Source organism: Pholis gunnellus (genome assembly GCF_910591455.1).
Source record: "Pholis gunnellus genome assembly, chromosome: 19".
Taxonomy (NCBI): Eukaryota; Metazoa; Chordata; class Actinopteri; order Perciformes; family Pholidae; genus Pholis; species Pholis gunnellus.
This window is the reverse complement of record NC_136546.1, coordinates 278,508-291,909: the sequence shown is the minus strand read 5'-3', so window position 1 is coordinate 291,909 and position 13,402 is coordinate 278,508. Positions and strand designations below refer to the sequence as shown.

Sequence of the window (13,402 nt, the reverse complement as noted above, 5' to 3'; positions counted from 1 at the left end):
GTCAGCCATATAAACCTGAGCCAGCCCTAACTATAAACCTGAGTCAGCCATATAAACCTGAGTCAGCCCTAACTATAAACCTGAGTCAGCCATATAAACCTGAGTCAGCCATAACTATAAACCTGAGTCAGCCATATAAACCTGAGCCAGCCCCAACTATAAACCTGAGTCAGCCCTAACTATAAACCTGAGTCAGCCATATAAACCTGAGTCAGCCAAAACTATAAACCTGAGTCAGCCATATAAACCTGAGCCAGCCCCAACTATAAACCTGAGTCAGCCCTAACTATAAACCTGAGTCAGCCATATAAACCTGAGCCAGCCCAAACTATAAACCTGAGCCAGCCCCAACTATAAACCTAAGTCAGCCCTAACTATAAACCTGAGTCAGCCGTAACTATAAACCTGAGCCAGCCATAAATATAAACCTGAGCCAGCCCCAACTATAAACCTGAGTCAGCCCTAACTATAAACCTGAGTCAGCCATATAAACCTGAGTCAGCCCTAACTATAAACCTGAGTCAGCCATATAAACCTGAGCCAGCCCCAACTATAAACCTGAGTCAGCCCTAACTATAAACCTAAGTCAGCCATATAAACCTGAGCCAGCCCCAACTATAAACCTGAGTCAGCCCTAACTATAAACCTGAGTCAGCCATATAAACCTGAGCCAACCCAAACTATAAACCTGAGCCAGCCCTAACTATAAACATGAGCCAGCCCTAACTATAAACCTGAGCCAGCCCTAACTATAAACCTGAGTCAGCCCCAACTATAAACCTGAGTCAGCCCTAACTATAAACATGAGCCAGCCCTAACTATAAACCTGAGTCAGCCCTAACTATAAACCTGAGTCAGCCCTAACTATAAACCTGAGTCAGCCCCAACTATAAACCTGAGCCAGCCCTAACTATAAACATGAGCCAGCCCTAACTATAAACCTGAGTCAGCCCTAACTATAAACCTGAGTCAGCCATATAAACCTGAGTCAGCCCTAACTATAAACCTGAGTCAGCCATATAAACCTGAGTCAGCCATAACTATAAACCTGAGTCAGCCATATAAACCTGAGCCAGCCCCAACTATAAACCTGAGTCAGCCCTAACTATAAACCTGAGTCAGCCATATAAACCTGAGTCAGCCAAAACTATAAACCTGAGTCAGCCATATAAACCTGAGCCAGCCCCAACTATAAACCTGAGTCAGCCCTAACTATAAACCTGAGTCAGCCATATAAACCTGAGCCAGCCCAAACTATAAACCTGAGCCAGCCCCAACTATAAACCTAAGTCAGCCCTAACTATAAACCTGAGTCAGCCGTAACTATAAACCTGAGCCAGCCATAAATATAAACCTGAGCCAGCCCCAACTATAAACCTGAGTCAGCCCTAACTATAAACCTGAGTCAGCCATATAAACCTGAGTCAGCCCTAACTATAAACCTGAGTCAGCCATATAAACCTGAGCCAGCCCCAACTATAAACCTGAGTCAGCCCTAACTATAAACCTGAGTCAGCCATATAAACCTGAGCCAGCCCCAACTATAAACCTGAGTCAGCCCTAACTATAAACCTGAGTCAGCCATATAAACCTGAGCCAACCCAAACTATAAACCTGAGCCAGCCCTAACTATAAACATGAGCCAGCCCTAACTATAAACCTGAGCCAGCCCTAACTATAAACCTGAGTCAGCCCCAACTATAAACCTGAGTCAGCCCTAACTATAAACATGAGCCAGCCCTAACTATAAACCTGAGTCAGCCCTAACTATAAACCTGAGTCAGCCCTAACTATAAACCTGAGTCAGCCCCAACTATAAACCTGAGCCAGCCCTAACTATAAACATGAGCCAGCCCTAACTATAAACCTGAGTCAGCCCTAACTATAAACCTGAGTCAGCCCCAACTATAAACCTGAGCCAGCCCTAACTATAAACCTGAGCCAGCCATAACCATAAGCGTTGTCATAAAGGAAAGTCTTAAGCCTACTCTTAAATGTGGTGAGTGTGTCTGCCCCCCGGACTGAAACTGGAAGCTGGTTCCACAGAAGAGAAGCTTGATAATTGAAGGCTCTGTCTCCCATCCTACTTTTTAAGACACTTTAGGGAGCGCAGCTCTCTAGTAGGATACAATTGTACTATAAGATCTTTAAGATATGATGGTGCCTGACCAATTAGGGCTTTGTAGGCTAGGAGAAAGATTTTAAATTCTATTCTAGATTTTACAGGGAGCCAGTGCAGAGAAAATATATTTTGTTGGCTTTTGACTTATCACAAATAAGTTTCAAATGAGTCTGCATAGCAGACTAATGTTCGTGTCCCTTGCGAACCATGAAGTACTTAAGTTGCCTTAACATAACCAAGTAATAGTTGCTGTTTAAACCTAACCAAGTACTTTTGTTTTAGGCCAAACCATGATGTTTTTTAGAAAACAAAGTACTCCTGCAGCGATATTTAATTTGTTCTGTTTCAATTAATGAATTTTAACCACGTGCTTCAAACTGTTTCAAATTGCGACCGTAATCCAGGAGAAATGTGTTTCCCTTGAAACGCAATTGAGAGTGCAGTTTAGTTGTATGGACATGTAATGTTGTAGGAGACAGGGTTGGTTTCTAACGTACAACTGACCACTGACAAATGACCTGCGGTGTTTCACAATGAAGGACTGTGAGCGGCAGCGTGTGTGTAATTGTGAATCAGCGTGCATTATGCTTCCTTAAAGCTTTGAGTTTGTTCTTGCTCTCCACAGTTCAAACTATGTCATTACGACCAATTAGATCCTCTGAAAATCTTAAAATAGTAACTACCACTGGCAAGAAAACATTGAAATGCTTTTTTTGTACCATGGTTATAAAATGTTGTGTATACATATGCATGTCTTGAGCACGCTTTGACACAGACATTTCTTAAATACAGTAATAAAACTGCATTCCTTAAATCTGCGCTAAACGCTAGTTAGCTCTGGGCTGGATGTTGAATGCATGCAGGGAGCAGAGGAAGGCTTACTGGACGCCTTCTCCGCCATTTCTCAGTTTTAACGACTTCGTTCTTTGATTAAAAAACTCCTAAACGGTTCCAGTTGAGCCAGAGAAAGAGAAAAGAAATAAAAACTCCAACATCTAAGAGATGAAAATAACCGTTGTTCTCCAGTTTTAAGAGGCACGTGTTCTGGGGTTGGCCTGAGACGTCCATTACGAGCTGCAGATGTTTGTATGTTTTTTTACGATTGTTGTTATTTTCAAATTGCGGTGTTTCCGTGATGAGCTTTGCACTCGTGTGTGTGTTTGCGATTGGCGAATGAGAGAGAACATCCAAAGAAAACCCCTGGAGTAGTACTTTGAGCTTAATTAACCATAGTTTTAATCTGAGCTTTTTAGCAGCCTATTATGCAGCCTGATCACAGGAAACTATAGAGGTGATTACACACAATGATAGACTACCCACACACTCTACACACACCTATGAATTAAAGAATTCCCTGGCAGTTATAGTGGGTAATCAAAACCTCTGTTTACATGCACACACACACACACACACACCACACCACTCAGATAAAATCTTCATGCGGTTTCATAGGTTTTGAGAGGAGAAAATGTTTTCACCACTTCTTCGCTAGATGAAGAAAGTCGTAAAAACAGCACCTGCTCGCTTGTTCTCTCCCCATCCTGGCCGCCCCTCCTGTCTGTCTGTCTTCAAGACAAAGAGGTAATCAGATGAAATGTTTTGTTGCTGTGTACATTTCCTTTTTAGCCCACTCTCATTCAAAGGATCTTAAAATGAACAGGCAGGGTTTGGAACGTTGCTCGAGGATACAAGTTTGGGTCAAACCTGCCAAGTTCACAGTGTGTACAGTGTACAATGCCAGCAAATAAATAGTGTACTTCTGCAAATTATGACTCAGCTTTGTAATTATTAGCCAGATAAATATGTATGTGTTTGGGTAAATAAGACTGGAGCCACTCCTGTAGAGCCACTGACTCTTTTGACCTGATTGAAGTTTAAAGTCAATTACATACACAGCTCCAAAACCCGTCTACAAATTACAGTTAAGGACAACTTGCATCATTAACTTCCTTCATTTAACTACATCCTTGGATAGTGTTGTTGTTTTACATTCAGAAATATTGCAGTGCAGCTGGGTAGTTCATCAGGCAACCCCACTTTGGAACCAGACATTAGTTTGCTTGAAACAACGAATATGATTGATATAGCACCAACAGAAGCACCATTATCTTTTTATTGAGTAGTCCTGTGTTTTTACCAGAATACCAAACTAATCTATATATTTATAACAACACCCAAGTATCCTCAAGCTGCTTCTTCTTAGCACTGCCCTGAAAAAAAATCACATTGGGCTTCACAGTCTGTCTTAATAACTCCATAACACAGTGTTTTGGGGTACCAGAAAATGTAAAATGTGGAACTTTTAAACAAGCACTAGACTGCAGGTATATGAGCCAACAAATAGGCTATCAGATGGATCACATGATAAGCCTCACCCCATAAAACAGTTCATTATATTTAAATTGTCTCCGAAAATGACAAAACAATGACAATATTGGACAGACTGTATCTTACGGTCTTTCAAACCATATAGTCTGTTTCTGCTGTATAAGGAGTTTGCATTAGCACATGGGTGTTTTGAAGGATAAATGCCAAACACATTTTGAGTGTAAATTCTTTAACATGTGATGGGTAATAATATTACAAATGCTGCATACAGACAAATTACACAAAAATGTAATTTCTTTATTTCCCACGATTGCTCCAGTTTTTACTTACCGCTTCCTGTAAGTTCTAAACATTCATTTTTGCTAGCTGGAATTTGGAAATCAGATATTTGGTTAAACCCTCAGTTTAGATGTTGATAAAACATGGACATGAAATAATTGTCCTAAATGCATTTCAGTTTGATCTCATACAATAACGATGTGATAGGCTTATAGTGACAGACCTGCCTTAGATCAGCAATGCATTTCTTGATCGTTGAATGAATCCAACACAAGTCCAGCAGCTTCAGGCTGTAACTGGAGTCTTTCCCTCTCTTTCTATCTCTGTGTCTCTCTCTTTCTCTCTCTGTGTGCGTGTGTGTGTGAGTGTGTGAGAGAGAGAAGCATTTTCAGCCAGGGCAGGAGTTCAACTTGAATAACATCCGAGGCGCACAGAGGCCTGAATAAACGGCGTCACGACCAGAACCGGCTCGTAAAAAAATTCAATAAATGTCATATATCCATCAATCCCTATCAAGCGCATCAGTAAATACCACGTTTTCAATGGAAGGTTAACTTTATGAAAGAGAGCATGGGTCACTTCACTTGGATGACGAGTGACTCTGGGCCAGCATAAGCAGGATATGCTCCTAGGGGCCCTGGCGGCTGTGAGCTTTGCAGTGTTGGCACAACCGCCGTAGACATGGAGTTCAAGTTATGACTTTCCCAGCGGAGCCATACGGGGATCCGGCCGTTCATGTCTGGGATTCGGCCCCCCAGGACTGGCTGCAAGGTTGATGGGGGACCCCTGAATGAGGAGGAAGGCAGATGGCTGAAGCTGGGTGCTGCATTTCTCTCTGTATATCTTACTACGTACTCCTGTTGTTTGACTACATCTCTCCACAGATCAATAGCGCTACCCTGTCCTCGGGCAAGATCAAAATGACACATTACAAAACGGTATAGCCTACATTACCACTGTGTGGGTGTCTCTCTCTGCCTCTCTCTCTATCGCGCGCGCGCGCACACACACGCACACACGCATTTCCCCGCCGCTCATGCCACTTCCGCCATAAAAGCCCTGGCAGTGATCCACGTGCCCATTAGCACGCGCTAAATAACTGTTAAAAATGTATTACCCAGACTCCCCTGCTATGGTATTTTTACCCTACCCTTCAAAGCTCACAGGTAATTATGTCAACGATTTTTAATAAACAGCCTATTCAGTGCGTGGTGGGCCATGCCTCCCGTCAGAGTGACAAATTGGATTTTTTAAATGACACTTGAAAAAATGGGCCGGGCTCTGATCTGAGACGTCCAAAGTCGTTAAAACAACGCAATGGTACACGCGCACCTGCACGTGATCGTTTCATTTCGGCTGTATAAATCGCATTATAAAAATGTAGGGCCTTGTATATAATCATAGGACTCAATAAATATTCATAGGCCTGTTATTCAACTGGACCCAGTGAGCACTAACCCGGATTTCAACGTTGATATTTGGTTTAAATCGCGGTGAAATCGGGTCTGAACGTCTTAGACCTATTTTCACCCTCATTTCAACCGGCTAAATTACGGTTACAATATCAACGTGTCACAAAACACCAATTTCTTTTAAAATATTGATGGTGTGTTCAGTTGTAGGTTGAAAGAGACGCGATTTTGGTTACTTTAAACTTATTTCTCCAAAATGATATTACGCTGGCCGTTGATATGTGGTCTATAGGAAGACGCGATTTCAACGCATTTAATGTTTCATATAAAACGTCATAAATATGGAACTATAGACTCTGTGCTGTCAACAAGAACCTCCCAGGACATCATCATCTGGTCCGTTAAATACATTACTTTTAAATCAGACAGTTTGCTTACAGCTGTAACGCGCATGCGCAAGTCCTCTACGCCACAGTCTGGAGCTTCGACTGCACCGCCAGAGACGAACAGCAGCAGACACGTTGCGGCTCCAGAGCATCGAGAAACGGGCTACTAAACCCAAGGCTTAACGCTCCACATACTTTGTAAGTACATTGACTATTTTAAACCTTAAATTATAACCATTTTTTTCACTTTATGCTGCCCACACGATACTGGATGGGCTGCTCGTTCTGGCATGCTAGCTTGTGCTAGCTTGTAACGTTAGCATGCCAACTTAGCACGTGCTGCTGCGACGATACAAATTAAACGTAAAAAGTAAACTTAAATAGTCTCCCAGACTTTAATGTACAGTATGTGTATGTTTGGTGTTACTAATGCATTTGGCTTCGTGGACTGTCGTTACCTATAAAGTACTTTTAAAACCCATTTCGCATCGGAAATACACTGCAGAACGCGAGAGGGGCTAATTACAGATTGGATGGGGGAGGAAGTAAACAAGGCCTGTTTTGCAACCAATACGGCCAAAACATTGTATGTTGCTGCATGCTAAACAGCAAAAAATGTACAGTATAATACAGTGTAATGCACAATGTTGAGAATGTTACTCTATAAATGTAATAGCTAGTAATATTTATCTTGTTAATAGTGTAATAAGTAAGCTGTATTTACTTTATTAATGACACGTTACTTATTACATGTGAGTACATTTTCATTATTTTTTGTACAACTTTTTTTAACTGGACAATAATGCTGAAAAGTTTTATTCACCATAAATAGGCAGTGTAAACCTCACAATACTGATCAACATTTAATACTATCCAACTTGTATTAAAGTTCTTCAATATAACTTGATTTAAAATTATAAAGGGCTACTATAATGATTGATCTTTTCTACATATATTCTAGCCTAAGCCTTTTAGCAAAAGTCAATTTGGGTGTAACCCCTTTGTAATCACCAACATTTTGATAAGAAACTGTTAGTTAATTGCATGTATTTTTCTCGGTAACTGTAACTGATTCCAATTATATTTATTTGGTAATATAATAATGCAATTCTACCTAACAATGTACTAATTGTAACAATATGTTTATTTACAGGCATCTTCCCTGTCAAACACCCACATGGACAACATGGACAACGTAAGTTGTCTACATGAAATGTACTTGAATTTGTCAATTCTCCGCACAAGCTGAATCTAACACAACTACATTTTACATTACAGTAATTAAACGTCTGCTCAAACAATAATGGATTACAATTATTTGAAAGAATGGAGGGTACGAAAAGCCAAAATTGATGCTTTAGCTACTTCCAACACAACTGATGGTGGACAGGAGGGATCTTTTGCACACGTGGAATCCGACACATCTGTTAATGAGGGTTCCAACACGTCTCTACGAGAGGACTTGTCCATGTCTGCACTCGAGGGGTGTTCTACACACTCTGTCTTTTTCTGAAGTTAATAACATTTTTCATTGACATTCCACACTGTTCATGCTAATGTATCATGATTTTACTCTTGTTAGGTTCTGTACGCACTCACCTAGAGGCCAGCACCATCAGCCCAGAACTGTCAGACCATGGGCACAGAAGTCCGCAGACACAAACACAAAGAGGTGAGGCTTATCCACTAACAAAGTACTACATTCTGCCCTGTAATAAAGACCTGAAAGTATCTCCTAATTTCTTTGACTTTCAACTTCGTATGACTCAACAAAATACTTGACTGACATGTTCAACACAGTATCATAACATTCCTTTTCCATCTGTCCATCAATTTCGCCAGGCAACAAGAAAAGTCTGTTTCCGATGTCCACAGCAAGTAAGTAATAGCTTTTAGACTGAGGGATTTGTCTATAAAACCTACATCAATGACCATTTAATGTTTTTTTTTAAAGAATTCCAGAGGGTGGTGCTGGGAAAATTGGTGGACCTCATTGAGGAAGTGAAAAGAATTGGGAGAGGGGTAGAGAACGAAGGACTTGAGAGACAGGTGCCAACATTAAGAAACAACAAGGAGCTGGATGAGCTGGAGGGCAAGCTGCAAAATGCTGAGCAGCGGGCATTGTTGGTAAAAAAAGAAAAGATTTTTAAAGATAATTTCTTTTTAAGCTTTAAACATTTATGAAAAAACTGAAGTCGGTCTCTAAGAGCACAGAGCAATAGATTGTGCGCCTTTATTTTTAAACAGGTTCATCTGCTGGCCAAAGTGGGGGGGAAGAATATCAAAGATGCCACAAATAAAATCATGGACAGGTATGAACGTCATACCAACACGGTAATATCTGACAACTAAAGAAGTGGAAATAAAATGTATATGGCATGGACATCATGGAGCCATTCTAAACAGGTGAGCATTACTGAACAGTTGAAACAGCTTAAGTGACACTATGCGTTTTCTTATTCACAGACTCTTCACAAACAGATTAATGGCCACTTTCAATATGAAAGGAGGTGGTCATAAGAAAAAGAGGGCCTTCAGGGAAACTGAAGTCTACGCCGTTGTTAAAGGTAATATATGTTCTAATATGCAAAATACATTTAATGAATGGTTGTACAGTCAAAGTCTCTCATTTCATGGTCTACTATATTCAATAATGCTATTCTCCTAATTTTATAGAGGCTGTCATACGGTCCGACCAAAGTGCCACAGAGTCAGCAGTTGACAGAGCCATGGCAGACCATCTCAAACAGGCTCCTGGGAGGTCCGGTGGGGGTGGCTTTTGAAGCGGAAAAAAACGTTATGTTTACCCCACACTAGTTTTATTTCCATAGTTGTTCAGCTTTAATATGTTATTGTGCTTTTCTTGTTATTTTTATATGGTTCATTAATAGATCCAAATGTTAATATATTATGATTATTTAGCTTTATTTTTGTTATATTATTGTTCCATTTTATTGTGCTTTTATTTAATAAATGTAATTCATGTTATTTTTATATTGTTCCATTTCATTTTGCTTAAAAATACTTCGTGTTATATTGTTCATGCATTGTTTGTTAATAAATCTAAATGCATCAAAAGCATTGTGTTGTCCTTTTAAGTGAAAAATGTTAATGTATTATGAATAAGTATGTAACTTTTAATGTGCTGTGGGTTGTCTAGTTGTCATCCTATACCCAGAAGTAGCCTACTGTATGCATTTTGGCATTTAAAACACGGTTAAAAGTGAACGTTTTTTAGACGACTATATATAGTCGTTGTTTAAACGTTCAGGTTTAGACCAGATTTCAACGGGATTTGCGATACTGGCTTTCAACTGATAAATGTGGATGTGGTTTCTTAGTAAGCATCTAAAATGAGGATATACTATTATTAGCACAATGTAGAGGACGAAAAATTGTAGTATTGCAAATCCCGTTGAAATCTGGTCTACGCGTGAACGTTGAATCACCGTCTATGAATAGTCGGCGAAAAAACTTTCACTTTTGAACCAATTCTGAACGTCTTTTCAACGGTGGGCGTAGACGTCTTTTGAACGTCTTTTCAACGGAAAAATGCTCACTGGGGAGTGTTATCTGTTAAAAATGAATTCGTTATATATTAATTGAATTCAATGTCTTAGTGGTCCAGACTTGATTGTTTAATAGCGCACACAACGCTGTGTTGAGGCTGTAAATCAAAGCAACATTGGAGCTCGAGCCCGTTACGCCCAGTTTCCTGTACATTTACATTTTTTTAACAAAAAAGAACCTATTTAAAATTGTCCATATACGGATTAAAAGCTGCGCTAATACTTAATTTACGTTTTTCAAATAGTTCATCCAATCAAGTGCAGGTGCTGACGTATTGAGAATCGGAATACTGACACAGCAGTATAATAGGGTCTTACACACAGCCTGAGAGATACCACCTATAAAGGCCCATGGTGCTGTTTTCCAGCTACTGATGTAACGGTCATCACAGACGATGCACAGAGCGGCCAGACTGCGTTGAGCCTAGAGAGCGCGTCCCGTGGCCTTTTAGATCCAATGAGGAACACTGCGACACAGAGAAGGAGACTTGGTGTATATCAATAGGCCGATATAAACTTATTCCTCAATCCATTGCCATCCGGTCATCTTCGCCATTTTTAAGCCTTACATTGTTTTAGATGTTAGAGTATACGATGTCAAAAATGACTTTATGTGGAGTCATACCTGTAAACAATACAAGTTTTGGACGCTTTAGTGAGTCAACGTTTCTTTATTGCTTTATTCCTAAACGGTTGTGTGTTACTTCACAGGCTGATCCTTCGATAATCAATCTTGGACATTATTATAATATTATAAACGTAAGCCTAATAAACATCACGCCAACAGCAGATGGCATAGTGTTCTCTAAGATGCAAGAACCGGTGCACCTGCTAACGAAAGAAAATAAGAATCAACATAAAAAATAATTAGCTACAAAAACAATGTGGTTTTATTACAAAACGCGTGTAACTAAGCTACAGACATCGTTACAACCAAAATGTGTTTCTTAGTGAGGACTGATTGGAAGCAACAGTTCATATTATAATGAAACAGCAACACGATTAAAGTGGTCGGCCTAATGAGACCCAGAGTTCTGGTATTGAACGAACAATTTATCCAAAGTGGTAAAGGCCACGAGAGGTAAATGCCTATGAAATATGATTAATTATTGCATCTCATTCAAAATATATGATACATTGTGAAATATAATTGCAATAATTATTGTTTTTTTTATTATTGTTATTTCTTATTTTTTACTGTAATTTCCAAGATGTCAACACATATCAGATAAAACTTTATTCTTTTCCCGCTCCACCAAATTAGAATGTTATACTTATGATACAATTTGAACATGACGAATGCCCTTCATTTTATCTCCATTTTGTTAACGACCGTTATAAAGCTAACAATCCTGCGTACACCTCAATTTAGTCATATTTCATTATAAGAAATACAAGTTATTTAGCTAAAATATGATTGAAAGTGGGTTAAGATTTTGCTTTATAGGCTAATTGTAAAACGTGATTCACTTAAATGTAATGAAGAGGAAATTGATAATAATTCACTTTGTACGATAAAAAGTTCTCCTTTTAATAATCTTTTTTTATTGTCATAGCACGTTAAAAAGCAAACATTTAGTTGTGAAAGTTTAGAGGCTATTTATACCAATAGCAAGATAAGTCACACAGCTTGTGTTTCATCGAAATTTCAAACAGAGTTTAAACAATTGAATTTGACATTCTTAAATGCCCACGGGAAGTGAAACACGAGGATTTTGATCTGATAACCCACGCGGATATTTGTAGGGACTTTCCCCACGACGTCCAATCATTTTCATTGAATTTATGCCAACAAACGATGGCGACGTGTTGTTTATTTAACCATCAAGCCACGAGAGGCCTTGAGCTTTGCAGTGATCTTAGCGGAAGAAACGCGCTGAAGTAAATAGGAAACTTCGAATAATAGTGAAACCCTGATGTCACCAATAGCACGCAAATCAAATGAAATTGTTCTGTCAACATTTAAATAAGGATCTACATAAACGTTGCTAAGTAAGAAATTAGCAGATGAATTAAGGCATCGGTTGGTCCATTATTATGCTAAATCCGGCATATTCATGTTACATATTATTGTTTTATTTGAATACGGGTTCTTAAGAAATCAAGAAATCAGTATAGAAACCCGCACGTGCGCACAGCCTCACTGCCTTGGTTATTTATAGCCAGGTTCTCCCCCTCCATATGTTACAGCCTGCACGCACCCGCACGAGCTCGCATTCCCCGCGTGACCATGCGCTTATTTACGCCGCTTTTAAAGTGTGGAAGATTAAATCCAAACATATACGGAGAGATTCCAACTCATCTCTCCACTCCCGTCAGCTGGCTGTTTAGGTCTACGCCTCTCTGATCCTGTAATGATATCTTAATCATCCGGCCTATAATACATTCACTTCATTTACTGATTCAAGTGGACGTTGGAATATTTTTTATTTACATTTTCAAAATAAAAAATATAAAACAACATGCACTATAAACCTATGATAGTCTCACTAATTGTCACACAGTTCTGATAGTTGTATTTTAGTGCATGCAGCTTCTCCAGCGATGGTAACCTACTTTACATTTTCATAAGTGGCTCAGTGGACTGGAATTTGTTTGCACTTTGAAGTCAAGTATATGTTGCAATATTTCATTACACTTTTGCCAACCCATATATTGTGTTTTGTGTTTTTATTTAATAAAGCTTGTTATACAATTTTCATAAAGCAGAGCTTTTGTTGTGTGGGGCTGTTTCTGTTTGAAACAGGGTCGCTCAATGGCTCACACTCATTTCATAGACCGAGTTCAGAATTCAGATTTGTTTGCGTCTTTTGAAGGGCACAAAAAGGAAAACAATAAACAATATTTGAACACATACCATGGGTCGGTGACCATATGGGGCTAACCAAACGTATTTTGTAATGATTATAGAATGCACAAACTGTAGTGAGACATGTGAAACCGTGGCATGCTTTAAGGAATGCTCATTTCCAGGATGGCCCTTGTGCCACTTGTGTAGCTGACATGCAAAGCATGTTGGGCCGGTGTGTGAAAATGCGCTCAATGCCCGAAAGAGACGCTCCTCGCTCTCCGTCACCAGAAGACATGATTCATTCACCAGCTCTACTTTTACCCCATAAGGCGGCATGAGCGGCCCCCTCAGCAGCGGGCGGGACCAGGAACAAAGTTCCGGGGGGCTGTGATTACTCGTGATTGGTTGCTCAGTGTTGTGATTGACAGGTCCCCTTCTCCGGTTGTTGACACTCTCCAAAAGTCTGCACAGCTCTCAAGGATAACGGAGACATTATTACAACTCGTCCCGCCCCC

The 13,402-nt window shown here is 39.8% G+C and overlaps 1 protein-coding gene across 2 annotated transcripts; it reads left to right on the top strand.

Annotated features, from left to right (window-relative positions):
• Positions 1 to 6,613: 6,613 nt before the first annotated feature.
• On the top strand, positions 6,614 to 9,427 carry LOC306711071 (uncharacterized protein). 2 transcript variants are annotated; one of them, XM_079179848.1, is made up of 9 exons: positions 6,614 to 6,725; positions 7,681 to 7,722; positions 7,806 to 7,860; positions 8,110 to 8,199; positions 8,370 to 8,405; positions 8,482 to 8,654; positions 8,775 to 8,839; positions 8,994 to 9,094; positions 9,204 to 9,427. In XM_079179848.1, the coding sequence occupies exons 3-9, from the start codon at positions 7,854 to 7,856 to the stop codon at positions 9,308 to 9,310; spliced, it is 579 nt and encodes a 192-aa protein (XP_079035974.1). In that variant the 5' UTR covers positions 6,614 to 6,725; positions 7,681 to 7,722; positions 7,806 to 7,853; the 3' UTR covers positions 9,311 to 9,427. The 2 variants fall into 2 exon arrangements, with proteins under 2 accessions (XP_079035974.1, XP_079035973.1); XM_079179847.1 differs by having other exon boundaries at positions 7,806 to 8,199.
• Positions 9,428 to 13,402: the final 3,975 nt, after the last annotated feature.

Excerpts from the sequence above, each read along its gene's own strand:
- LOC306711071 (XM_079179847.1), top strand. The coding sequence starts at position 8,091 with ATGATTTTACTCTTGTTAGGTTCTGTACGCACTCACCTAGAGGCCAGC. Across the intron at positions 8,200-8,369 it reads GCAGACACAAACACAAAGAG|GCAACAAGAAAAGTCTGTTT; the intron begins GTGAGGCTTATC and ends CAATTTCGCCAG. Across the intron at positions 8,655-8,774 it reads CTGAGCAGCGGGCATTGTTG|GTTCATCTGCTGGCCAAAGT; the intron begins GTAAAAAAAGAA and ends ATTTTTAAACAG.